Raw genomic sequence first — 26,873 nt, 5'->3', positions numbered from 1 at the left:
ATATGGAAATGTGGGGCACCTGGGTGGCTCAGTTGGTTAAGTGTCCAACTCTTGACTTTGGCTCAGGTCATGATCTCACGGTTCGTGAGTTCGAGCCCCAGGTTGGGCTCCGTGCTGATTCTGCTTGGGATTCTGTCTCTCCCTCTCTCTCTAACCCCTCTCCCACTTACTCTCTCAAATAAATGAAAATAAACTTTAAGATAAAATGTACGTGGAAATGCAAAGGAGGTAGAATAACCAAAACAATGTTTTTTTTTGTTTTTTTTTTTCAATGTTTATTTATTTTTGGGACAGAGAGAGACAGAGCATGAACGGGCAAGGGGCAGAGAGAGAGGGAGACACAGAATCGGAAACAGGCTCCAGGCTCTGAGCCATCAGCCCAGAGCCCGACGCGGGGCTCGAACTCACGGACCGCGAGATCGTGACCTGGCTGAAGTCGGGCGCTTAACCGACTGCGCCACCCAGGCGCCCCACCAAAACAATGTTTTAAAAGAAAACAAAGAGAAATTATTCTACCCACTTCCAACACTTACTATACAGCTAAGTAACCAAGGTCTTCTTTGGCCAAAGGACACACATGGGGATCAGTGAAACAGAACCAAGTCTATAAATAAACCAACTCCTACACTGTCAACTGACTTTTGCAAAGGCGACAAGGGTATTTTATAGAGAAAGGACAGTGTCATTAACAATGGTGCTGGAACCAGTGGACATCCACATGCAAAATAATACACTGCACCACATGTAAAAATTTCCTCAAGATGGATGAAAAGATTTAAAAGGAAAACCTAAACTGTAAAACTTCTAGAAAACATACAAGAAAGCCCTTGTGAGCTCAAGAGCAAATATTTAGGCAATATTTAGGCAAATATTTCTTAAGAGGCAAAAAACACAACTTATGAAAGAAAAATGTGAACAAGTCGAACTTTTATTAAAAATTAAGCTATTGGGGAGCCTGGGTGGCTCAGTCGGTTAAGTGTCCAACTTAAGCTCAGGGCATGATCTCCCAGTCCTGAGTTCGAGCCCTGCGTCAGGCTCTGTGCTGACTGCTCAGAGCCTGGAGCCTACTTCAGATTCTCTGTCTCCCTCTCTCTCTGCCCCCGCCCCTCACACTCTGTCTCTATCTCAAGGTGAATAAATGTTAAAAAAAATATGTTTTTTAAAAAGAATACTCAAAATTCAATAGTGAGAAAAAAAATCAGTTCTTAAAAACAGGCAAAAGGCGATGAACATTATCAGTGATTAGGAAAATGCAAATTGAAACCACAATGAGGGGCACCTGAGTGGCTCAGTTGGTTAAGCATCCAACTCTTGGTTTCAGCTCAGGTCATGATCTCACGGTACGTGGGTTCAAGCCCCGCGTCAGGCTCTGTGCTGACAGTGTGGAGCCTGCTTGGGATTCTCTCTGTCCCTCTCTGTCTCTGCCCCTCCCCTGCTTGAGCTCTCTCTAAACAAACAAACAAACAAACAAACAAACAAACAAACACTGAAACACACACACACACACTAAAATACCACTACACAGCTCAAATCAGAAACCGCACGACCAACCCACCGCAACACCACAAGCTGGTGCACGGGGGGGGGGGGGGGGGGGGGGGGGGGGGGGAAGGGGGGGGGGCTACACAGAGGTTCCTGAACTGGTGGTGTGGTGCAAAGCAGGCAGATCCCTTTGGAAAACACCTTGGCAGTTCCTCTTCGAGAAAGTTATCATAAAACCCAGTAACCCCACTCCCGGGTATTTGCCAAAAGAACCAAAGACATGTCCACATGAGACCCCCATGTGGATGTTCACAATGGCTTTGTTCATAATCACCAGAGTCCAACAGGACCCGAACGGTCGTCAACAAGCTGCAGTCTATCCTCCGAGGGAAACTCCTCAGAAACAAAGAGGAAACACAACCACCCGAAAATCGTGTGCTGAAAGGAGTCAGGAGAAAACAACAGCACTACTGACCAAGTCCACGTACGTAAAATTCTAGAACACGCAAAGTAACCTGCAGAGGCAGAACGCAGCTCAGGGCTGCCTGGGGACAGCGGTGGGGGGACGCAGGTCAGAGGACACGAGGGAGCCCGCACAGGCGACGGAGATGCCCGCTCCCGAGGCTGCCTTGCGCATGCGTGGACACGTCCACGCCCGTCAGAACGTGTACCTTACCTGTGTGTGGCTCTTGTACGCCCACTATATTCCAAATTTTCATAATTCTCCTAATCTTTCTTTAAACGTTTACTTTTGAGCGAATACGAGTGGGGGAGGGGCAGAGAGACAGGGGAACAGAGGATCAGAAGTGGGCTCCGTGCTCACAGCGGTGAGCCCGACATGGAGCTCCAACTCAAGAACCACGAGATCGTGACCTCAGCAGAAGCGGGAACCTCGACCGACTGAGCCCCCCAGGCGCCCACAACTGCACTTTTAAAACATACAACTACGGGAAGGACTAGAAGTGTGTGCAGGTACAGATGACACTTAGGTGGCGATGAGCTGGTCGCTGTCAGGCTGGGTGACGGGAACCTGGGTTCAGTATACCCTCTGTCTACCTCCGTATCTGCTGGAAATTCCCCACCGCGCAAAGGAAAATAAGAGAAAGAACACTGAAGTAACTGACCATCTGGCCAACGGACAGAACGGGTCTGCAGGGACAGCAAGGAAGAAGGTGAAGCCGTTTTGGGAGCCCGATGTGAGGCTCCCGCAGAACGGCCTCGGGAGGGGACGAGGCCACAGGGGACTGCAGACAGAGGGCTGGCTCCAAGGCCGCAGAGCCGATGCTGAGCCCCAGCACCAGGGACAAGTGACCAGCCCTACACACGAGAAACGGCTTCCAGCCCACCTGACTCAGAGCCGCTGTGTTAACCACCACACTCCCACTTCCTAACCAGCAGACTTTTTAAAAAATAACATAAATCAGGGGCGCCTGGGGGGCTCAGTCGGTTGAGTGTCCGACTTCGGCTCAGGTCGTGATCTCACGGCTCGTGAGTTCGAGCCCCGTGTCGGGCTCTGTGCTGACGGCTCGGAGCCCGGAGCCTGCTTCGGATTCTGTGTCTCCCTCTCTCTCTGCCCCTCCTCCGCTCATGCTCTCTCTCTCTGTCTCAAAAATAAATAAACACTAAAAAAAATTTTTTTAATAACATAAATCAAACTAAGCCAACCAGTTAACGCTATTGACTGGTTTCAGGCCCACCCTACAAGATCTACACAGATTATTTCACTTAAAATTGCAAACACTCTTGCAAGGAGGCTCGGCTTGGCCTCAGGAGCAAACCGAACGGGCTCAGGCAGCCGGAGCGCCGGGGGTTCGGTGGCCCCGCCAGGCGGCAGGGAAAGCACTCCCGTCACAGCCGGACCTCACGTCCTGGCTTTCTCACCAGCCCCGTCCTGCCAGCAGCCTCGGCAGGTTCATGCAGACTTCACGGCTGTGGCCTGGGGGGTGGCTGTACGCTTACGGACTCTGAGGGACAACACAGCGAGAGAGGCCAAAGCCACACACAAACAGCAACGGCCCTGCCGCTGGAGCTCAGAGAAGAACGGGGTTTCTGACCGTGGAACACGCAGACAAGAAGCGGTCCAGCCACGACAGCATTCGGGACGTCCTTCCAGACCCCAGGCCAGCACGGGAGAAAAGGCCCATGAGAAACAGAACGGCTGGCAGCCTCCCCCGGGTCCTGTCTAGGTCGCCAACCTACTGGCCCAGGAGGGCCCGGGGGCTTTTCTCCCCTGGCACGCAGGACAGGCCAGCAAAAGGCCAGCAAAAGGCCGTCCCAGGTACCGAGGGGAAAAGCAGCCGCAGGAAAGCTGAGTCGGCACCCAATCCAAGAGGGAGGAGAGGGAAACGAGGGGGTGAGGGGAGGAGGGGAGAGCCCCTGAGGGCCCTGCCGGCTCACATTTCCCTCCCCTTCCACAGGAAGGCACCAAGTCTCAGAGAAGCACCGAGAGACCTGTTCCGGGCCACACGGGGACAACCCGGACTCCTCTGACCAAGCGGTCACTGCCTCTCAAGTCTTCCGGAGGTGCTCCCCGGAGGAGCCACGCAGGGCAAAGTGGGGTCAACCGGCAGACCAGACCACATGCCCAGAGAGCACAGGTGGGGTGGCCTGCACGGGGGGGGGGGGCCCACCCTGAGACCTCACCCACCCCAGCAGGTGGCACACTCACCGGATGGTCTCGATGATTTCGTGAGCAGCATCGTGGTGTTTGTCCTGAAAAACAAAGGGACAGGTTTTACACCCTCCGGTGGTACAGGGTGTGGGGACCAGGCAGGGCCTACCAGCCAGTTCCCGCCCCTGGCCCGAGCTGGACCTGTGGCACTCCCTCCCAGGCGGGCAGGGAGGAGGGACCCGGGGTGACGTCGATGCCCCGACCCTTCTCTCCCCACCTCGCACCCCCACCTCTGCCGACTCTTCACCCACAGCCCCCATGTGCTCCTAACAGCCTGGAAGCCGCGGGCCTGGCTTTGAGCTACTGAACATCTCCAGGCCTCTGTTTCCCCATCTGTAAAACGGGGAAACACGAGTACCACAACCACGGGGAAAGCTCATGTGGCGGTCCTCCCGCCAGAATGCAGACACCTCCCAACCCCACAGTTGATCACGCCAGGTTCCCACAACGCCTGTCACACGGGGCGGGGCGGCGCGGCGGGGGGCTCACTGTTGCTCCTTCCTCACAGAGGAGGCCAAGGGCTCGCTCCAGGCCTCTCGCCGGGGTCCGGACAGCCCTGACCCCAGACCTTGAAAAAAGCAGGACCAGATGCGGCGAGTGGCCTTTCTCTGGCCCCCTGCTTCCCCGATACGGCACTGACCGCACCTCTCGGGCCAGGCTTTACAACAGACCCTGGGGGTGAGGGGGGAGAGGGGGGTGGGCGGGGGGCGGGTCCCGTCCCGCACTCAGTGATGGTCAAAACGACCCCAAGGACCTTGGGCCCTAACCTCAGTTTCGTGGCCACGGCTCTCTGGGGACAGCATTCTCCCGGAAGGGGGCTCGCCCGCCCCACGCACACAGCCCAGGGGCTGTGGTACTTTCAGAATTTGCGACCAAAGCACTATTGCAGAACTCTTCTCACCCCAAACAGCTACCCCGTCCCCACTATCTGCCACGGCCCATCCCCCCGGCAACCAGTGACCCACTTTCTGTCTCTCAGGATGTGCCTGTTTCTGGACATTGCACGTGAATGGCATCACACACCGTGTGGCCTTTTGCGCTAAGCCTTACTTCTTCTTTAAGGTGAAAGAACCAAGCTCGCAGTGTTCTCAATGCCATCCTCCAACGGACGAAGGATCAAATGACAAATATTAATTGCCTGCGCATAGCGGGGTGCAAGACGGGTCACAGGCCGTCCGGCACGGGAGACCCCACGCAGGCCAGGGGTCCCCACTGAGGGGAGCCTGACCAGCAGCATGGGTGCCACCCGCTGAGTCGGAAACTCGGGGTGGGGACCGCTAACGGGAACCAGTGGCCCGGACACCTCGCGGTAAGTGTCAGAAGACAACTGGGGGAGCAGGTCTGCTGGGCGCGTGCGGTCACACCGGTCTCACGGGAACCACGGGAACTGGCAGCAAGGAGAGCCGCCCTGCGGGCCGCGGGGACAGACAGCCCAAGGCCCAGCGCCACATGCCCCCGTGTTCTGGGGAGGGCACGTGGAGCCGGCAGAAAGCCCAGGCCTCGGACACAGGAGCCCCACGCCCGCCTGCGCCACCCTCTCTGGGCCCCCGCGGGCGGGAACACAGCCCAATGGCCCGATTCCCCAGGAGGCTGTGCAGGATGAGGAGCCGGTGACACAAGGCATCGCGGCAGCTCGTCTGCCGTCTCAGCCTCGACTCCACACCTCCCGGCTGGACGGACACAGAGCTCCTCTTAGCTGAGCACGGAGGAATCTACCCCGCTACCTTCGGGGTCCCCACAAACTCCTCGTGGGCATTTCCCTGTTGTTTGGTGACACAGCATCACGAACAAGGGGGAAGCCACGATTCCTGCTGCTCCGACCGCTCGCCCCAACCGTGCAGCGCCCGGGCCCATCGCTGAGCCGGCCCGTCCGCTCAGCCCTGGGCCCTCTAGGTCCACACCCCCCCATCCGGACGCTAGAGAGGCGTAAGGTCTGATGGCCACAGCAGCGGGAGGCGTCCACGGAGCTCGGGAGAGTAAATGGCAATGCAGGGGAGTAGGTGACACATCCAATGAGCTCAGATGGCACCAAGCCCTCTCCACCCGTGGCCGGCATTGCTCCCAAGTAAGTACCAGTCCATCCTGCAGAGGGGGGCACAGGCTTCGGTGATGAGTGAGAGGGCTAATCAGAGTCCCTGCCGGGCGGCGACACACCCACCCCTACAATGACCTCGTAAACCTCCGGGGGAGGAAAAACAGGTGGGGTACATTTCATCAAGATGAAACGATTACACGTAAGGACATCGAGGAAGCGGAAAGACAAACCACAGAAAGAGAGAAAAACTTTGCAAACCATCCATCTGGAGAAGGACCTTATCTCTCACGGACACGCCTCACTTTGCCGCCCTGCGCAGGCACGGCGTTCTCACAAACCGAAGGCAGCGCGGACCCCGTGATGAGCGCGCCCCGCGGCACCCTTTCCCCAACGTGCTCACGCGGAGTCCGTGGCACGTCTTGGCCACTCTCGCATCCTCCAAACTTCATCACTGTGGTATCTGCCGCGGAGATCGGCGGTCAGTCTCACCGAAAGCTCAGGCGATGGTGAGCGTTTTTGCAAATCGTTCGTCCTTTAAGGTACGCACGCTGCCTTTTCTTCAGACGTCATCCCGCTGCACACTCGGTGGGCCACGGTGTGGCCTAAACCTAACTTGTATGCGCACAGGAAACCAATCTGCGTGAGTCGTTTTATGGAAACGCTCGCTTTACTCTGGGGGCCCGGGACCAAACCCACAGTACCCCCGACGCGTGCCTGTGTGTACAGAGAACTCAGGAGAGCTCAAGACAAAATAACAAAGCCACGAAAACATATTGACACTGACACGGTTACAGAGAAAATGCTCCAGTGGCCAGACAACGAGGCTAACGAGGCCACGAAAAGATGCTCTGCCAGCTGAGCCAGGATGGGACCCGAATCAAAACCACGAGGACAGCTAGAATGGGAGTGACAGGCCTGAGTGTTGGGGAGGAGGAGTAGGAACCTTCACACCTGGCTGGTGGGAACGTCACGTGGAGCAGCCACTCTGGAAAGCGGCCCGGCAGCTCCTGTGATGTTTAAACAGAACATCCACGGGAGCCAGCGACTCCACCCCCAAGTATACGGACGCCCAAAACAACCAGCACGTGTCCAAACACCTGTGCGCAGGGGCCTGGAAGGGTTGGGAGGGTGATGGCTGATGGGGATGGAGCTTCTTTTGGGGTAATGGAAAATTCTGGAATTCACAGTAGCGATGGTTGCACGAGTCTGTGAATATGACATTCTACATGGGTCAGTTGTACGGTATGTGAATTATACCTCAAAAGAGCTGCTAACAGCAAAAACATCCACAGAAGAAATGGTCCCCACCATTAAAAGCACCCCCCGCCCCCGACCTCAGTAGGAAAACGCGGAGTTCGTAAGATTCTCACACGACGATTCTGCCCTGTTGCCGCTCAGTAACGTTTAACGAAACCCAGACACACAGTCTTGGCAAGAGCTCACCAGACTCCTGCACGGACTGACCCTGAAAAGCGGAGAAAACGCCATACTGTATCGCAAGGTCTACGAGGGCAGTTAGTCTAGAACTTTCCACCAATTCTCTCTCGGATCACACTCTAGGAAAGCCAGCTAGCTGCTAGGTCACAAGCAGCCCCACAGAGAGGCCCATGTGGAGAGGAGCTGAGCCCTCCCGCCAACGGAGGGCGTTGGCATGAAGAGCTCCTCCCACCTGGTCCAGCGTTCAGACGAGGCGGCCCTGGTGGGTCTGTGTCGACCACACCACGGTGTCTCGTGGGAGACGCTGAGCTAGAGCCACGCAGCTAAGTTGCTCCCGGACTCCTGACCCACAGAAATCATGACCTAGTAGACTGTGTTGCTTCCAGCTGCTAAATCTGGGGTAATCTGTTATGCAGCCGTAGCTAACCGATCCAGACTTGGCGTTAAGGCTAACAAACCTGCCTGGGAGCACACTGCCTAGGAGAAAAACCCTAGAAATGCCCTCACCACAGGGCCTGATTCAAGTCCTCACCACAAAGTCACGAAACGAGCTGCACACCCTTGCGAAGCCCCTGGACGCGGGCACAGAGCAGCCCGGCCTCTGTCCTCACAGGAACCCGCCACAGCCTGCCAGCTGACTCGTCTCACACCAAATCCTGCACACGTGGGGAGGAGCCTGGAATGTGGGCTCGTCTTGTTTGTGAGAAGAGGAAATCCAGCAGAAAAAAAAGGAGCACCTGGGGGGCCCAGTCAGTCGAGCGTCCGACTTGGGCTCAGGTCAAGATCTCACGGTCCGTGGGTTCGAGCCCCACGTCGGGCTCTGTGCTGACAGCTCAGACCCTGGAGCTGCTTCGGATTCTGCGTCTCCCTCTCTCTCTGCCCCTCCCCTGCTTGTGCTCTCTCTGTCTCGATAACAAATAAACATTAAAAAAAAATTTTTTTTAAGCAGAAAAAAGGAAGGAAAAAAGTTGACAACTATGCCTCCAAAGATCACAGAATGACCCTTTCAGGGACTGGCCAGCCTCCACTGGCAGCTGCGAGCTGTGTCATTTAAGAAGCGCCGATCGCCATAAATGATTCAGAAAATCCAACTTCTTGGACGTGGCCTCCTCCTACTCCTCGGGCCTTCAGGGAAGACGCCAGACGCCGACCGGGAAGGGGGGACTGAGAACAGCCCCGAGGAAGCCTGGATTTAGGAGAGGCCCTTGTCTTGTTACCCAGGGAAAGCCCTCCCCCATCCTCCTCCGCCGTCCCAGGAGCCCCAGAATCCCAGGTCTGTGCCCCAGGTCCGGTCTCCCTGTAGGGGCCCCCAGCCTGGTGCTGGCCCACGGCAGGAACGTCAGCTTGCTGCGGCAGGGACTGACCCGCTCTCTCATCACTAAGCGCATCAGGGCGCCCAAATGAAGCAACCAGAGACGTTTTTCCACGTAACACCTGTTTGGCGAATGCTGCTCCCTAGGAAGCTGGCAACGGGCACTCAGCTTCACTGGGTCCCCCGCTCTGGGGAGCGCACGCAAACGTCCATGCTAAGCACAAGCGCTCGTGTCTTCGAGTGCACACCACACGGAGAGCAGTCACCACACCGAGATGACGCCATCACCCAGCTCCCCAATCGGGTGCTGATGTGAGGCCCCGGCTTCATTCCTTCAGACGCCCTGACCCCACTGTCCTCAGCACCACCCAGCACACACCGCGGACGGAGCGCGGGTGTGGGGATCCCCCGCTGTCGTGCTCGGCCCCAGCCCAGCCTCCTCTTACGCCCTGAGGACAAAGCTAAGAACAAGCACCCCTCGAGTCTCACCGCAAGGGATCTGCACAGGGGCGTCTGATGCCCTCCCCCCTCACCGCCTCGACTCGTTCACTCTGCGCGTCCGCACGGCTGGCGGGGGCTCTGTGCTCAGGGCGCGGAGGCAAGGGAAGACCAAGAGGGGGACAAAATGACACGGGGAGCCCGCGGTGGACGCTCTGCGGACGTACTACTGTGACGAACCCACCCGCCAACCCCACTCTCCCGATCCCCATTTCCGACAAGAACGCCGCCCAAGGAGCACCGGCCGCTCCCATCAGGGATCACGGTAGGAGGGCAGACCCCGAGAGGTCCTGGGAGGCACTAGAACCCCCCGGAGGGCTCGTCAAGTACAGATGAGGCCCACCCACAACGTTTCAGAGTCAGGGGTCTGGGGTCTGCGTCTCTAACAAGTTCCCAGATGATGCCGAGGCTGCCGGCGGGGGGACCCTCTCTGCGAACCGCAGCCCTAAGGACACAGAAGGCTACACTCACGCACGCCGTGACGTGGGAATTGCCGTGGACAGGAAGGCGGCGTGTGGACAGAGTTCCCAGAGTGGAGAACAAGAATGAAGGTGGGTGACGGGACACGGCCCAGCTTGGCCGGCAGATGTCTGCCGGAGGGCGAGAAAGGACACGGCCAAATCAACAGGCGTCCCGAAAACTCAGTCCGGGAGGAGGCCGGCGGGGCAGAGAGCACAGGGCCCGGGGGGCCCGGCTGGGGCGCTCGGCCTCATCCATCCGCCTATACGCCTGCGCACCTGGGGGCCGGGGCTGCGAGCGGTGGCGAGGACGGCGGGCCAGCTCGACGCGGCACGTGCGGGGCCCGAGCACCAAGAAGGGGAAGGCTGTCATGTGGAAACGCGTGAATTCACGCAGCAGCGGCAGCAGAGAATCCTAGCAGCCGGGTCCACCATCAGCCCCACATGTCGGCACGCCCCCGGCAAGGGGACAGCACGGTGGCAACAAGTGCCCTCGCTGCAGACTCCAGGAAGGCGGTGGAAGCCAGCCCCGCCAACCATACCTGAGGAGAGGACAGCCCACAGCTGAGGTCTGCACGAGGGTGACAGGCCTCATAAGAACAGAGCGCCGGGCCAAGCCAGGGCCATTGCAGGCAGGGGAGCCAGGCGTGGCCTAGTGAGCTGGGTCTCCAGCCAGCAGACTTCAAAGGATAAGAAGCCAAATTAGGGGCGCCTAGGTGGCTCAGTCGGTTAAGCGCCTGACTTCTGCTCAGGTCACGGTCTCACGGTCGGTGAGTTCGCGTCCCGCGTCAGGCTTTCTGCTGTCGGCACAGAGCCCAGTTTCAGTCCTCTGTCTCTTTCTCTCTCTGCCCTCCCCTATGCGTACGCGCACGCTCTCTCTCTTTCCCTCTCTCTCAAAAGTAAATAAATGTTATAAAAGATAAAAAATAAAAAAAAAAAGACGACGACCGCAAACAAAGACACCAACGCGGAAGCACTCTCAGGGCCGCTGGAGGGGCCAGGTGGAAAGACAGAGAGACTGTAAGGAGCAGAACATTTGTGTCCCCAAATCCCCATGCTAGGGCCCCGACCCCAGCAGAATGGTCAGGAGACAGGGACTTTGGGAGGTGGGGAGGGTCAGGGGAGGTCATGAGGGACGGTGGGAGGGACGATGGGAGGGACGGTGGATGGGACCCGCCCCCACCCCCCATGGGATTAGTGCCCTTGTTAAGAGGACGAAGGGACTGGAGTGCTCTGTGTCACGTGACGACACGGCGAGACGGTGGGGCTGCCGGCCAGAAGTGGGCCTTCCCCAGGCACCAACGCCGCCAGCCGTCATCTTGGCCGTGAGAGGCCCCCCACACCCCCCTCCCGCCGCACGGTTCTATTACTACAGTCCAAGCAAACTAAGACAGAGACCCCCAGGGCACACACAGTAAACAGCCAGTGTTCACAGGGTGACTCGGGGGGAAGAGAGGAGACAAGGAGTGGCCCAGGAGGAGCAGACCTCCGACCGAAGGCAGGGAGAAGGACACAGGTGGGAACGCGGAAGTCCAACCAAGAGTGCCGGCCGGAAGCGCGGAGCTCCCCGCGGCAGCAGCACACAGAGCCGGACGTGGCCACGGACAGCAGTCACTGACGGAATGAGCTTCTGCAGCGGGACCAGGGACCCTGGGGCGGGCGGGGCAGCCCAGCTCTGAACCCAGGTGCGGAGCACCCCGAGCCACCCGCCCACGCCCCGCAGAAAGACGGCCACAGCCAGGAGGGCGGTCCCCTCCACCCCTGAGGACCCGTGTGGAGACAGCCCCGGCCCCGTAGCAATGAAGAGGGCTGCATGGGTTTAAGATCCGGGTTTACAGCACCGCGCCTCAGCACCGGTCCCCCGCTCCACAGGGCTCTGAAAAGAACCGGGCTCCTTGGAGGGAGGGCTGCTTCCAGGGCCAGCGCAGAGAACACACAGGTGAGCCCGAACATCTGGCACAGCAGGCAGCCAAGACGTGTCCCAAAAAGGGGCACAGGCATGCCAAGGGCCCAGGACAAAGCCCGGGGGCGCTCCCGGTGGCCGGTTCTGGAACACGAGTGACAGGGTACTGGCTCACAGACCGGACAGACTGGACCGTGGCCCGGAGACGGCATACACACCCAGGAGCCACACGGAGGCTCCAAGTGCAGAAGCAGGACGCGGGCAGGACCCAAAGCGGATGCGGGAGCAGCTGAAGGGCGGGGGGGGGGGGGGGGGGGGCGCGAAAGCCCCACCACACCAGTGCTGCAGGCCAGGCCCCCCTCGGGCCAGAAAGCCCATGGGCCAACTCGAGGACCAGGGTCCCCGACAGTCTCGAAGCGCCCCTCGCAGGGGGAGGGGGAAAGTGGCAGCAACGTGCCGGCGGGACACCTGCCGAGAACACACAACCACTTCCGACCCCACACGAGAGCCCCTCTGCAAGGACGGGCCGTTCTCTGCAGGGCACACAGGGCGTGCAGGTCGGGACGGGTGCCGGCCTTTCCTTGCACGTGAGGAGCAGCGGCAGGTTCGAGCTGAGGACACACGACAACTGAACACAAAGGCGACCCTGGGCTGGGCCTGAGCGGACAGGGACACGGGAGGTGAAGTCACTGGTCTCCTCAGCGCCGGCCCCACTCTGATCCCGGTGTCATGGGAGCTGAGTGAGGCGCAAAGGAACCCTGTTCTGTTTGTGCAACGCGCTTTCAAGTTCAAAATCTCTTCCAAGGAAAACGGACAAAGTTGCACAGGGAGGTCGGACCCAGAAGCTCCCGCTGCAGTGCAGCTGGGCCCTTCCCTCAGCCCGCCCTCCCTGGGAGCCCCCCCCCCATCCGCCTGAGGGAGACACCGCCGGCCGCCTTTGGACTTGGCAGGAGCAGCACCAAGACACTCATGACACACCTGGGGCTCCGGCAGGCCCAGGAAAAGCACGCGGCTCCTGATCCTGAGGCTGTGAGTTCCAGACCCACGGTGAGTGCAGAGGTCACTCAGAGAGAAAATCTTGGGGGCGCTTGGGCGGCTCCGTCGCTTAAGTGTAAGACTTCGGCCCAGCTCATGATCTCACGGTTCGCAAGTTCGAGCCCCGCGTCGGGCTCTGTGCCGGCAGCTCGGAGCCTGGAGCCTGCTTGGGATTCTGTGTCTCCCTCTCTCTGCCCCTCCCCCGCTCATGCTCTCTCACACTCTCTCTCTCTCTTTCTCTCTCAAAAATAAATGTAAACATTAAAAAGTTTTTTTAATCTTTAAAAAAAAATATAGCATACTCGAAATCTTTTGCACATGTTAATGATTCCATGAACTTCACGGTACCTTTCCCCAGCTAAAATTCTATTCCTCAACACAAAAATAAGAAAAACATGTAACATAACACTCACATTAAGGAACATATCACAGTCTGAATCTGTTTAAACATCTTAAAACTCAGTGTGGACAATTTGCTATTTTAATAGTCACCTTAAATTTTATCCAGAAGCTTCCCTTTGACAGGCCCATCCACTTGAGCAGAGAAGGTCCTGTGACAAAATGAATGCTCATTCTTGACCACTTTATTTTTTTAATATTTTTTATTTATTTAAAAAAAATTTTTTAACTTTTATTCATCTTTGAAAGAGCGTGAGCAGGGGAGGGGCAGAGAGAGAGGGAGACACAGAATCCGAAGCAGGCTCCAGGCTCCGAGCTGTCGGCACAGAGCCCGACATGGGGCTTGAACTTGCGAACCGCAAGCTCATGACCCTGGCCGAAGTCGGAGGCTCAACCGACTGAGCCCCCCAGGTGCCCCTTGACACTTTAAAACAAAGAGCACCACTTCAGTCCGAGCTCCTGCTTAAGATCACCGGACAGGAGCAAAAGCAATTAACTTGTGGTTTGTCCTCCCAATGACCAATTCAAGAATCACAAAAGCACTTTTACCAGCTCAGAATAAGAGGAACTCAAGACGAGAGTCCACATCTACAGATAAGAGCAAAGACAACGGGAACACGGCTGGGGTAGGAGAGTATTGGCCAACCCTGGAGATCAGCCAGGAGAGGGTTAGGACTCAGAGCAGCAGAAGACCCTGGGAGCCCCGTCACCCACCCTCTGGAGGCGGGGGGCAGCTACTGGTGAGGCTCCGAGAGGGGAGCAAGGGGCGGGTCTCTGGCTCACGCTTATCGTCAGGCCAAAGTGCAGAGTGGGGCAGGGGACCAGGGCAGGCTGCCTCGGGCCTGGGCAAAGACAGCCAATCAGGCCGGCGAGGGCACCCCTGTTCAAACGTGGTCAGCCGTCTGCACTGAACCAAGCACGGAGCCCTCCTGCTGGAAGGCCTGCAGTCAGGAAGGACAGGACCTGGGGGGGGGGGGGGGGCACGTCTGCGCGGCTCCCTGGTCTGTGAACTGGAGCCTGTGCTGGAAAGCCCTCCTCCTAGTCACACCGGTCCTTCTCCTCTGCCCTCAACTGGCTGGGTCTTCAGACACCACACGCCCACACAGAGAGCTGCGCAGGGAAGGCAGCCCCGCGGCTCACAGCCCTGGGGTCTACGCAGCAACGGAGGCCACTGGGGTTCTGGGCCTGCCGTACGTCCGTGGCGGGAGGCGGCGCGGGGAGAGAAACGTCTGCTCTGAAAGACCCACACGGCGACTATGGCCACACGGGGGCACCCGCGTGGGGAGTGCCAGATCTGGAGCCGAGTGAGGACACAAGCCACTACCCCGCGGGGAAGCACGGCACCCGCCGAGAGCGGCCAACGCACCTCCAGGAGCTGCGCGAAACGTCAAGGCTGCTCGTCACGGCTTTGGAGCTTCGCTAGTTTTAAGGACTAAACTTAACGTGGCCCCTGGAGTAACGTCACGCTGCAGAAGGGGCCAGAATGGCAGCAGCTGATGCTGCTCAGGTAACCTCCCTCCAGGGAGGAGGGTGCTGGGCCAGGCGCTCTCAGGGAAGGCCTCTGCTCTGAGACTCACAGGGAGGGAGGGCGCGGCCCCCTGCCCCCACCTCCACCGCACCCCCTTCCCGGCGCCAGCGCTGACCTGTACAGGCCTTGCGACGGACAAGGGTGCTCAGAGGCCAGGGCCGCGTCCAAAAGCACCCTGCCCACCACCCCAGCAGCCCCAGCTCCAGGGGGCAAGGGAGTCCTACCGGACACCCTCCCAGCAGTGCACCAGGCCTGCTGCGTGGCCCTCAGCAAACCATCATGAAGAGCGGCTCCGGTGGACGAGTTAACATTTGAGCCCCTCGAGTCTCCGTGGGAAGAAGAGCCACAGGGGTGCCACGAGGCCTGAGTCCAGCTGGAGGAGAGAAGGGTGAAAAACCCGGAGGGCGTGAGGAGAGCTCCGGCGGTCCCAGGAGCCAAGCACGGCATCAGGGACGCCCACCCTACCGAGCAAGCAGGCCAGAGGGCCGGGCCGGGCCCATCACAGCTTACCCCTGCGCAAACTCGGTCCCATACAGCCCCGCATGCCGTGCTCTGCGGACCCCAATGACCAGGGGGTCCGGAGGAAGGAGCCCCCACAAGGCAGGGGAGTCTGGAGCTCTGCCGTCCCAGCAGCAGCCGCTGGCCACCTGGTGCCGCGAGATCCCACGACCTGGTCCATCCACGTAGGGGAACGACCCTCGGCCGCGAGCAGGAGCGAGGAGCCCACACCCGCTGCCCTACGGACGAACCCAGAACATACGACGGGTCCGCTGCGCACGCGCACGTCCACAGATGAGCAGGTCCGCTGTGCATGTGCACGTCTGTTGGCCGCAGGCAGGAACAAGGCGCCCACACCCGCCGCCCCGCGGACGGACCCTGATCACACAACACTAAGGGAGAGAACCAGAAACGAGAGGCCTCGCGGGGTGTGAGTCCACATTTGTGAAACGTCCAGAACAGGCTCATCCATGAACAGGAAGGGGGTTCATGGGTGTCAGAAGCTGGGTGGGGTGGGTGGGGTGCCGGGGGGGGGGTGGCTGTTGTGGGCAAAGGTTTCCTTTTGGGGTGATGGAATGTTCTGGAATTAGAGGTGGTAACTGTACCACCCCGTGAATGGACTAAAATCCATGGAATCATACTTTAGATGGATAGATGGTACAGCGTGTGCATTATATTGCAATAAAGCCGTTACTGATGAACAAAAACCACAAGACCCAGCACTGCCCCTGAACCCCACCCCCCCACCCTCAACTGTCATCCTGGTCCCTCCTGTGTCCCTCCCCATCCAGCCTGGCCTGTGCCCGCCCCTTCATGGGAGAGCAGATCCACCCACAGTGAGCCACAGGGAGACCAGGGAAACAGAACCCCGTGAACCACGTTAAACACGTCCCTGCAAAACAGCCATCCAGAGCAGCCTGAGCCCTCCGGAGCCCCTGTGGTCCCGCAGGTCACAGCCCCCCACCGCCCCAGCCCCACCACAAAGCCCCGGAAGCCCTGTTCCCCGACTCCTAAACAGAAGCTTCGGGTTTTTAAATGATAGAAGCATTATCAGAGTGAACATCCACGAACGCTCACCCCCGCTTGCACCTGGAGTGAATTTAATGCTCTCTGTGCACTAGCCCACGCACCCCCGTGACTAACTGGAGGGAGTTCAGGCTGAAGCCTCTCCAGAATGAGGAAACTGGGGCTTAGGGAGACTGCACGATGAAGGCCAGAGCCCCTGACCTCCCCACTCCCGCTAGCAGCACCCCGGGTGCTGTGCACCAGAAGAGGGGCTGGTCCAGCGCAGGGGAGAGGGCCTGCGAGGTGCCCAGGGGATGCAGCTAGGGGAGAAGAGAGAATCCGGTCCGGGAGAAGAGCACGGGGCAGAGGAACAGCAAGGGGCGTGCAGGGAGCTGAGGGGCACACCAGAGCCACATGCGGGCTGCAGAGCGGCAGACGCACCCCGGCACCCCCCACAATGCGGCAGGTCCTCGGCAAACAGAATCAATGCCATGGGCAGGCGCTAGCAGGAGACACGCTGTGGAATTGGTAGGGACAGCTCGAGGGGACAGAGAAGGCAAGGGAGAGGCTTCTGGAAGTACAACCCTGAGAAAAAGGAAGCAGGAACGTTATTCCCACAGCTGGGGAGACGAAGACACAATTGCAGGGGCATCAGGCAGAGGAAGAAGTTTCCCAGGAGAGAGGCATGGGGCCCAGGACCCACTTACTCCCAGCTGCAGACCGGTGGCACCCCGCAGGTCCCGGCATTCAAAAGAGGACCCTGGGCGCCTGGGTGGCTCAGTCAGTTGAGCACCTGACTCTTGGTTGCAGCTCAGGTCACGATCCCAGGGTCGTGGAATCGAGCCCCACATACCGGGCTCTGTGCTGCACTGAGCCTGTTTGAGATTCTCTCTCTCCCTCTGCCTCTCTCCCCACTCACTCACTGAAAAAAAAGAAAAAACTCCTAAAGAAAAGAGGACCCCAAAACGCTTTGTATCTGGATTGTACCAATCTCAACGATACGATCGTTCTCCTCACTGGTTGTAAGATGCCACCACTGGGGGAAGCTGGGTTTAAGAACGTGGAATGTCTCTGTTATTTCGTATGGCTTCCAGTGAATCCACGATTATCTCGAAATTAAAAGTTTAAGAACAGAGGCGCCTGGGTGGCTTGGTCGGTTGAGTGTCCGACTTTGGCTCAGGTCATGATCTCACAGTTTGAGGGCTCGAGCCCCGTGTTGGGCTCTGTGCGGACAGCTCAGAGCCTGGAGCCCGCTTCGGATCCTGTGTCTCCCTCTCTGCTCCTCCCCTGTTCATGCTCTGTCTCAAAATAAACATATTAAATTAAATTAAATTAAATATTAAAAAATGAAAGGTTAAGGACAAAAAGGAGAGAGCTCCCAGAGGGAGGGTAGAGTGGGCAGGCAGGTCCCCTGAAGCTCTGCCACCGCCTCCCTGGAGAACCCCTGAAGTTCCCAGCTCCCTCTGGCTCCCACCCATGGAGAACAGAGCACCAGCAGGCATTTGGACCTCAGGGACCACATAGGAAATTCAGCCCTTTCCGATTGTCCCTCCCCCCTTTAAAGTGGCTACTCCACCCACACCAAGTCATCTAAGGGTTAATCTGCCTTCCACCTGAGTGTGGATTAGGCAAAAGGCTCACACCAGCGAGGTCAGTGTCAGAAAATATTTTCTGAGTCACAGGGAAGGATGGCTCACTCTGCCCGCCCACTTCAGCTACTACTCACAGCCCCGCTGAAAGGGCATGACTGCTGGAGGGCATTCGTCAGAGAAGTCGTGGGCTCCCGGGGAGGAAGCTGAAGGCGGGGACAGTCACGCTGGGGCCGCTCCCCCGCCCACAGGCTTAATAAGCCAAGGAGGGGAAGGGCCACTCCACACCCTGCCACCAGGCAACCAAAAATACCACAAACTCCCCTCCGGTGGAGACCTGGTTTTCCCACCAAAAGCAGGGCCACCGTGAGCAGCAGGCGGGTATCCCAGAACTCTGAGTCACGGAAGGAACAAAACTCAGCCTGCCCCCTCCCCCTTGTCAATTTCCCCAAAAACCCGTTTCTGAGACTGGACATTCCCAGTGTGGGTGGCTGTGGCTGTTGACACTTCCTCCTCCAGATGCCCGGCCACCGCCTCTGGGAAGCCACCCACACCTCCCCCCAGGGTGAAACCAGCAGCCCTGCCCTCTAGGACTAAGTCGGACCATAAGTGCACTTCTGTGCGTGTGAGTCACCTACCTCCCTGCGTTTGTAGGTTTCTGGAGCAGAACACTGCCCAGTGCCCTCTGGGTCCCCAGCAGGTGCTTGCAGAACGGGTAAATCAGTGAACAAATAAGCCCCGTCATCTCACACATGCGGTCAGATGAGTAACGTGACCTTCTGCAAAGTTAACTCACCAACCGGTCCATTTTCCTAACATTCATCATCGAGCCGTCACAGAGTACGAACCCTTCCAAAGGTACCGCCTCCCCCTTCCCACGAGAAAGCACAATCCCTTAGTAGGGGTGTGGAAAGGCCGCAGGCATCACTACAAAGCGGTGACAAGCGAGCTGCTGCGGGCCACTGCAGGATTTCACTGGGCCCTCCTGCCCGCTGGCCCAGCAGTGGCACAACTATGCCAGGAACGGGCCTGCTCACGTCAGGCAGAGCGCTGGGCCAGGCGGGCAGCACAACCCTGTCCCCTGCCAAAGGAGGTCGAGGCCAGTGAGGGAAAGAGGCTCTGCAGTTCAGAACCACCCACCACTGGGAAGCCAGGTCCTGCCAGGCCCAACACAGAAGGGCCTATTTACAGCAGGTACGAATCGCCATGGCCTTGCTCCGCTCCAAATAAAAGGCAGCGGTGGGGACAGCGTGACTGTCTCCGGATGAGCTTTCACCGTAGTGTCAAATGCCTGGAGAGCGGCCCACAGTGAGTTTCCTCACTCTGCCAATACTCAAGAACACCCATCTGTAAGATGTGCAAGTGTCAAACACAGCAGAGCGCCCCCCCCCACTCCCCAATACTTCCCAAGGGGAAAACTCAACTTCAGGTAGAAACCTGCCCCCACACGTTCATAGCAGCTTTATTCGTAACCACCCCCGCCACCAGGAAACATCCCCCGCGTCCCGGCACCCGCCTGCCAAGGGGGAAAGGAAAACACGGAATACGACATGGCAAGAAAAAGGCGTGACTTCGGATACCCACAGCAACGTGGATTAAGTCTCAGAAATGCTCAGAGAAAGCGGCCAGAATCCACTTATCTAACTTCCTGCAAAAGGCAAAACTGCAGGGATAGAGAGGAGATTAGTGGCGGCCGGGAGGAAAGGGGCGAGTTGGCAGCGAAGGAGCAGCAGAAGGGAAGGCCGAGGGGCGAGGGATCCGTCAAAACCCCCAGAGCTGCGCTGTGCTAAAGACAGCGGCCGTAGTACGTGGGAGCCACCGCGGGTAAAAAACCAGTTCCGTTTCAAAGAACGCGCTGGCCAGCCAACTGGTGCATGCCGAGCGCTGTCACAAGGGCCGAGAGAGGCGGAGGCCCGTGCGACGGTTGGAGTTTTGAAGGTTCTCCCCGCTCGCGCGTCGTCACCTTGGACGTCTCCCCGCCCTGCCCCACTGCTCGGGCCGCCGGCCCGGACGGACGGACGGACGGACACACACACACACACACACACACACACACACACAGACGGGCGCTGCCAGCCGGAAAAGCCGGAGCCCGGGCTCGACCCCGCCTCCGGCCGCAGGATAAGCAAAAATAGAAAGCTCCGGAGCGCGCGCGGCGGGCTGGCAACCGCGAAACCCTACGACCGCGGAGCACCCGGGGCCGGGAGCCAACACCCGCTCCCGGGCGGTCCCAGCGCTCCGACCCCGCCCCTGGCCGCGACGTTTCCAAAAACTGACACACACGGAGCGCGCGTGAGGGGCGGGGCGCGCGGGCTTCCCCGCCGGGTCCCCCGGAGGCCCTGTCTCCCAGCGAGGCGTTCGCGCCAAAGGGCGCCCCCACGCCGCCCGCCCGGGGGGCCCGCCGCGCCCCCCCGCCCAACGGCACACTGCCCGGCCCGAGCCGCCCCGGGGCCGCGGACACCGCGCCACGCCGCCCACCCCGCGCCCCGGCGCCCCGCGGCCGCCTTGGTAAATTTCCGCTCGGCCTGTCATCTTCCAAGGGTCACTCGGCACCGGGGGACAGCGTGTCTCGTGCCCCAGGTCCGGCCGGCCCACCCACCCGGGAGCCGGGACGTCCCGTTTGCAAGGGTCCGGCCAGCCCACCCACTCGAGAGCAGGGGGGCTAGAAAACCCGGCGCGGAGAGAAGACAGGGCATCCCCCAAACGGAACAGCCGGGCACACTGACAGCGCAAAAAATAAACTACCCCAAACAGAAGGAAACCCCGGTGTCAGCGCACACACCGCGGCACGGCCGGCTCGCCCGCCGGCCCGGACCCCCCACCCCCACCCCGCCGCGGGCACCGGCAACGGCAGCCCCGCGCCCCGCCGCCCGGCCCCGCAAACGGCCACGGACCCGCAGGGGGGTCCGCGGGACCCCGGCGGCACCGTCGGCGGGCGGGCGCGGCGCGCCGCGGGGACCCGGGGCCGGGGGGCTGGGGGACGCGGGGGCAGTACTCACGTAGACCGGCAGCGGCCACGGGTAGACGGCGGGCTCGGCCCCTACGGGCGACTTGAGCCTCAGCTCCAGCTTCTCCCCCATGTCGGCGCGCGCGGCCGCCGCACCATGCTAGTCGGGCGGTTGGGGGAGGGGCGCGGCGCCGCCGGCGGGGGCGGGGCGGCGGGCGGAGGAGGGCGGGAGGGCGGGAGGCTGAGGGGAGGGGGGGGGCCCGGCCTGGGCCTCGGCCGCCGCCGCCGCCGCCGCCGCCGCCGCGCTCCCCGTCCGGCCCCCGGCTCCTCTTTGTGGTCACAGGCCCGGGGCCTCCAGCGCCGCCGCCATCTTGGGCCGGCGTGAAGCGAGCACAATGAGCCGGGGGCCGGGCCGAACCATTCGCCGCGCGCGCGCGGGGGGGCCCGGCGCGAGGAGGCGGCGCGCGCCCGCTGCCCCGCCCGCCGCGCCGCGCGCGGCCCCCCCGCAGCCCCGCCCCGTGGGCTCGCCCGCACGCACGCACGCACGCACGTCCTCGGCTGCCCTCGGCTACCCACGCCAGCCCGACGCGGGGACCCGGGGAGACCCCGCGCGTGTGGGATGACAGGTTCGAGCCCCGCCCCTGGAGGAATGGGGCCCGCCCCCCGCGCCGGCAGTCAAGCCGTAATTCCTGGTTAAGTAGGAGGGTCGGCCTCCAGGCCGCCGCCGCCGCCGCTCGCCGCTCGCCGCTCGGAGCACCCGACTCGCCCAGCAAGAATGCAGCTTGTTGAGTACCCGCTGGGCGCGGGGCCTGGACACTCGTTAGTGACCAGGGGGAAATGCCCTGCCCGCAGGGAGCTGCGCTTTCCGAGAGGATCACCCAAGAGCGTGCCTAATCTCCCGCGTTACTCTCACTACATTACTCCACATGCGGCCAGGAGCTACTTTTCAAATCGGTGGACTTTAGGTAAAGGACGTGGTTACCCGCCATGGCGTGGGTGGGCCCCGTCCAATCAGGTGAAGGTCTTTAGGAGGAAATAAGTAAGCTTCCCCACAAGGAGGGACGTCTGTCTGCAGTAGTCTTCAGACTCCAGTTGCAACATCAGCCCTCCCTGAGGTTCCAGCCTGGGGGGCCCGCCCTGGAGATTTGTGACTTGCCAGCCCCACCTCCGAGTCCCGTCACCCAATTCCCTAAACTAAAAGTTCGTATGGATCTATAACGTGTACATACACTGAGCATATGCACACCTATGCATTTATGTGTGTACGTGTATGCATGTAGTATATGTGTAAGCAAGTCTATTTACAGGTGCGTGTGTGTGTGTGTGCGTGTATGTATTATATATGCATACAGACGAGCATACTATATGCACGTGTATGTTAGCTGTGTATACCTATACATGTGTGTGTATACATGTATTGCAAAAACGTGCATATGTGCATTGCATATTGTATATGTACACAGTACATCTGCACACCTATATTTCCCTATATGTGTGTGTAAATATACACACACAGACATTCTCTGCTTGGCTGGAGAGCCCTCACTAACACAGACACTTGTGATAACTGAGCACCTGGCATGTGCTGGCCAAGGAGCCAACCGCCTCTGCCTTTTTGCTATGTCCCTTAAGTGTCACAGCCCCCCGGGAGGGCGGGTGATGGTGTCTGCTCTTCCCAGGTGAGGCGCCTGACGTCAGGGAGGTGCAGTGACCTGCCCAGTGTCACACAGGTGGAGAGATGGAGCTCTGGCAGGAGCGCGGCACGGCAGTACCCACACCCCCGTAGGGGCTTCTCGGGGGCGATGTGGAGGGAGAGAGGCAGGGTCCGAAAGACAAGCTGTTGGGAGCTCTAGACCAAGGCCAACTCACCGAGGGCATTAGAAGTCTGGACAGTGGTTACCCCTGGGCGAGGGGGGTGGCCAGAGGACTTACACAGGGACATTCACCTGTGAAAAAGTAGCCATCATGCACTCTTTATATGTCTATCAATAAACTTTTTTATTTTTTAATGTTTTTTTTTTTAATTGAGAGAGAGAGACTGAGCACCAGCGGGGGAGGGGCCGAGAGAGAGGGGGAGACACAGAATCCGAAGCAGGCTCCAGGCTCTGAGCTGTTAGCACAGAGCCCGACGCGGGGCTGGAACATACAAACCGTGAGATCATGACCTGAGCCGAAGTCGGACGCTCAACCGACTGAGCCCCCCAGGGGCCCCAATAAAAAACTTTTTAAAACCAGATTCTCCTGGTTGCTATGCTAGCACACTGGAAGATTGGGGCGGGGGGGGGGGGCAAAAGAGGAACGAATACGAGGAGTGAGGAGGCCAGAGGGTCACCCAGGCGACAGGAAAGTTGGGCTCAGACAGGGACAAACCTCCCATGGATCACGCAGCCAGCCTGGATTCCAGCTTCGTGAGCTGAGGACACCTGCCAGCCCTGGAGATAAGGGGTAGGGTCCCCAGCCTGAGAAGCCCAAAGCCCAGATGCACCCCTTGTCCTCCCAAGGAGGGCCAGTCACCCTGGGCTCCAGGGCCCTCAGGCTATTTTCAGCCTCCATCCTAGAGGGCACGTCTCAGGAAACACCCTCCCTCCCTTTCTGCCTCCCACTCCCTCCATCCCCCCCAGAGACCCCCAGGGACCTCTCACACCCTGTCCAGCAGCCAACCAGGGAGTGCCTACTCACAGCTGCTTCCGTCCACCCCTCCCCTGCCCACCCCCCACCGGCTGAGGGATGTCAAGGCAAGCCCTGAAGGAGTGTGACCTTGGCCCACGGCCATCAGCAAGTGCTGTTCCCTGGCTTGGAATCTTCCTAAGACTCCTGCCTCTGCCATCAGTCTTGTTCTCTGCTCGCTTCCTCCAGAACGTTCCTGGGCTCCGCAGCCAAGGTGGGGTCCCAGACTATGCTTTATACTTGCCTTACGCCTACAGAATTCCAATTCCCCCCCCCTTCCCTGCGGGGTGACTTTGAATGAGTCTCTCAACCTCTGCGGGTCTCCTCGTTTGAGCAGCCGATGCCAGCAGTCCGTGCCTCGGGGTGTTCGAGAGGGTTGAGTCAGTTACCAAAGAAAATGCTAGAACAGTGCCTGGCACACGATTTGCCATCAGCACTGCTGTCGGTACTGTGACGGCGGTTTGTAGGGTGACCCACAACCCCGTTTGCCCAGTCTTGGCTCCGGAAACCCGGGGGACCCCTCTGTTCTGGGCAAACAGGGATGGTTGGTCATTCCATCTAGGACTTACCTTCCACTCCCACGCAGCCGGAAGGGAAAACTTCCCCCCACTTCCCCTCCTTGCCCGTAACCCTTCATTCATCTACTCGTCTCTTTGCTCATCTACTTTATTCACCGAGTGTTTCTTAAGCATCTACCACGTGGTGGCGCCTCTTCCGGGCGCTGGGCACAGAGCAGCCACGACGGGACCGCGGATGGAAATCCCTGTCCTCATAGAGCTTACGTTCCAGAAGGGACGGCAAACGATAAGTTGCTAAGATGTAATTTATGATACGGGAACGACGTCTCGGAGACCACTCAAATAAAAGGACAGGGGGAGGGGGGCGTCTTCAAATGCAGGCCCCCGCCGGCCGCCTCAACACCACCATTCTGCCCCAGAGAGATCCTGCCCCCAGGGGACACTGGGCCAGGTCTGGGGACATCTGTGGTTGTCACGACTGGGAGTGACGCTGCTCAGCCCCCCCACAGCGTCCAGGTCACCCCTACAGAGAACGACCCAGGCCCAACATCAGCAGAGCCGAGGGGCAGAGACCCTGCTCCAACATTACTCTGACCCACTGGTTCCCCCAGAGTCCTGCAAGGGCGGGGACTCTTTCCTGGCCACTGGTACACCCTCAAAGGTGACCTGGAGTGAGGCAGCCAGGCAGGGTTGCCCCAAGCCTCGGGGATGAAGTGATAAGTGTGTGTGCCCATCCACCTGGCACTCAGAGCTGGGGAGGTGGCACCCCCACACGTGATGGCCTCTTTCGCCCACCTTGTGCAGCTAGCCCTTTCCAGAGTCACCTCTTCTGGCCGCTGGCCTGGTCTCTGTGCTGGGTTGAGTTCCCTGGAGTCGAGGCAGGTCGATGATTTGAGAAGTGCAGAGAAGAGTTGGGGGGGGGGGTGGGGGGAGACAGGAAGAGCCGGTGCCTCTGACATCAGCTGCCACAGTGGGAGCCCCAGCACCGCAGAGGCTGTGGGGTGTGCAAACCCGTCCCTTGGGATTAGCGTCCCCGGGGAGCGAAGGGGATGTCATTGGTGGAAGGGGGGCTGTGAGTTCCCCGGCACTTCTGGCCTGCCACAGTCCTGGACAGTCCTCACGCACGAGCGAGGTGCAGATTCTGGCTGCTGGAGTCTCAACACCGAGGTCATGTCCAACAGAAAAGGTCAGGGCGGCAGCAGGGGCAAATCCGGTCCCCAAGTGACCTGACTCATCCTGTCCTATGGTTCTAAATTCTCCCGGAGTCTTCAGACTTCCACCCACGATTTTAGTCTTGAGCTCTAGAGTAAACCACCAGCGGACGACCCACACCTTCTCAGGGGGCTGGTCGGCAACTCCTGTCATTGATCGTAAGATGCACCCAGATCTCAAAATTGTGAACACGGAAGGAGACTGGGACATGTTCAAATCAAAGACATACATTATTCTCTTTGTTAAATACACGCTTAATTTTAGAAGAGTTAAGATTGACAAAAAAGTTGCAAAGTTGGTACAGGATATTCCTATGCCCTGGCATCCTGTCCCCTCCGCCCCCCCCCCCCCCCCGCCCAATTTCACATGTTACGTTAGTAAGATGTACTTGTAACAGCCAAGGAACCCATATCGACACATTATTACTAACTAAAGTCCAATGTTTATTTGAATTTCCTTAGTTTTTCCCTAGCATCTTTTTCTGCCCCCATGTCCTCTGGGCTGTGAAGGTTTTGGTACCTCGAAAGTTTTCAGGAGGACTAGTCAGGCATTTTGTCCCTCAATTTGTTTGTTTTTCTGATGTTTGCTGTCTTTCTTTCTTTTTTTTTTTTTTAAGTTTACCTGTTTTTGAGAGACTGAGAGAGTGAGCAGGGGAGGGGCAGAGAGAGAGAGAGAGAGAGGGAACCCCAAGCAGGCTCTGAGCGGACTCAGAGCTTGAACCCAGGAACCGTGAGATCATGACCTGAGCAGAAATCAAGAGTCTGACGCTTAACCGACCGAGCCCCCCAGGTGCCCCATTTTTCTTCTAGTTGGTGTGGGGTTATGGGGCTTGGGGGAGGAAGACCCAAACAGAGATAGAAGGCTGTTCTCACCAGATGACATCTCAGCCGGTAGATACCTATGACCCAGATGTTGACATTGGCCGCCTGGCTACTATTGTCTTTTAAATTATGGTGGACGTTCCCCTCCCCCAAAACTAAAGAGGCTGACGATGTCTAGTGTTGGTAAGAACGGGGAGCCACCAGAACACCTTTCCTGCTGATCCCAGCTGGAGTGATCACATTGGAAAGCTGTCGGCCGGATCCACTGGAGCTGACTGCACACACCCCACGTCTCTGGGATCCCCCCCCTCAGTGCATGCCCAAGAGAAATGTGTCTGAGTCCACACTAAAAGACGCGCACTGGGGCGCCTGGGTGGCTCAGGTGTTGAACATCTGACTTTGGTCACGTCATGATCTCACGGTTTGTGAACTCAAGCTCAACTTCAGGTGAGCCCCACTTCTCTCTCTCTGCCCATCCTGGGATTCTCTCTCTCTCTCTCTCTCTCTCTCTCTCCCCATCACTCACTTGCACCCCCCTGTCTCTAAAATAATAATAATAATAATAATAATAATAATAATAATAATAAAAGACGTGCATTGAAATGTTCACAGGGACTTAATTTACAATAGTCAATCACTGGAAATGATTTTTTGAAAGTTTTTTCCACCTCATTTATTTGAGAGAGAGAGAGAGAGAGAGTGAGTGGGGGAGAGGGGCAGAGGGAAAGAAAGAATCTTAGGCAGACGTGGGGTTCCATCCTAAGACCCTGGGATCGTGACCTGAGCCAAAATCAAGAGTGGGACGCTCAACCGACTGAGCCACCCAGGCGCCCCTTGGAAATGACGTAGATGTCCTTC

The 26,873-nt window shown here is 58.8% G+C and overlaps 1 protein-coding gene across 3 annotated transcripts in view; it reads right to left on the bottom strand.

Moving 5' to 3' along the window:
* The window catches only part of DOT1L (DOT1 like histone lysine methyltransferase), a 63,784-nt gene extending 42,768 nt beyond the window's left edge, over window positions 1-21,016 (bottom strand). The window contains exons 1-2 of one of the 3 annotated variants that reach the window (XM_043586039.1): window positions 20,850-21,016; window positions 4,151-4,194 (exon numbers count right to left, since the gene is read on the bottom strand). In XM_043586039.1, coding sequence (XP_043441974.1) covers window positions 4,151-4,194; window positions 20,850-20,930 — 125 coding nt within the window. In that variant the 5' untranslated portion in view covers window positions 20,931-21,016. The remainder of the gene's footprint in view (window positions 1-4,150; window positions 4,195-20,849) is intronic. The other 2 variants (XM_043586036.1, XM_043586040.1) reach the window with 2 other exon arrangements.
* Between the last annotated feature and the right edge of the window lie 5,857 nt (window positions 21,017-26,873).

Source organism: Prionailurus bengalensis, chromosome A2, assembly GCF_016509475.1.
Source record: "Prionailurus bengalensis isolate Pbe53 chromosome A2, Fcat_Pben_1.1_paternal_pri, whole genome shotgun sequence".
Taxonomy (NCBI): Eukaryota; Metazoa; Chordata; class Mammalia; order Carnivora; family Felidae; genus Prionailurus; species Prionailurus bengalensis.
This window is presented reverse-complemented; position numbering and strand designations above follow the sequence as displayed.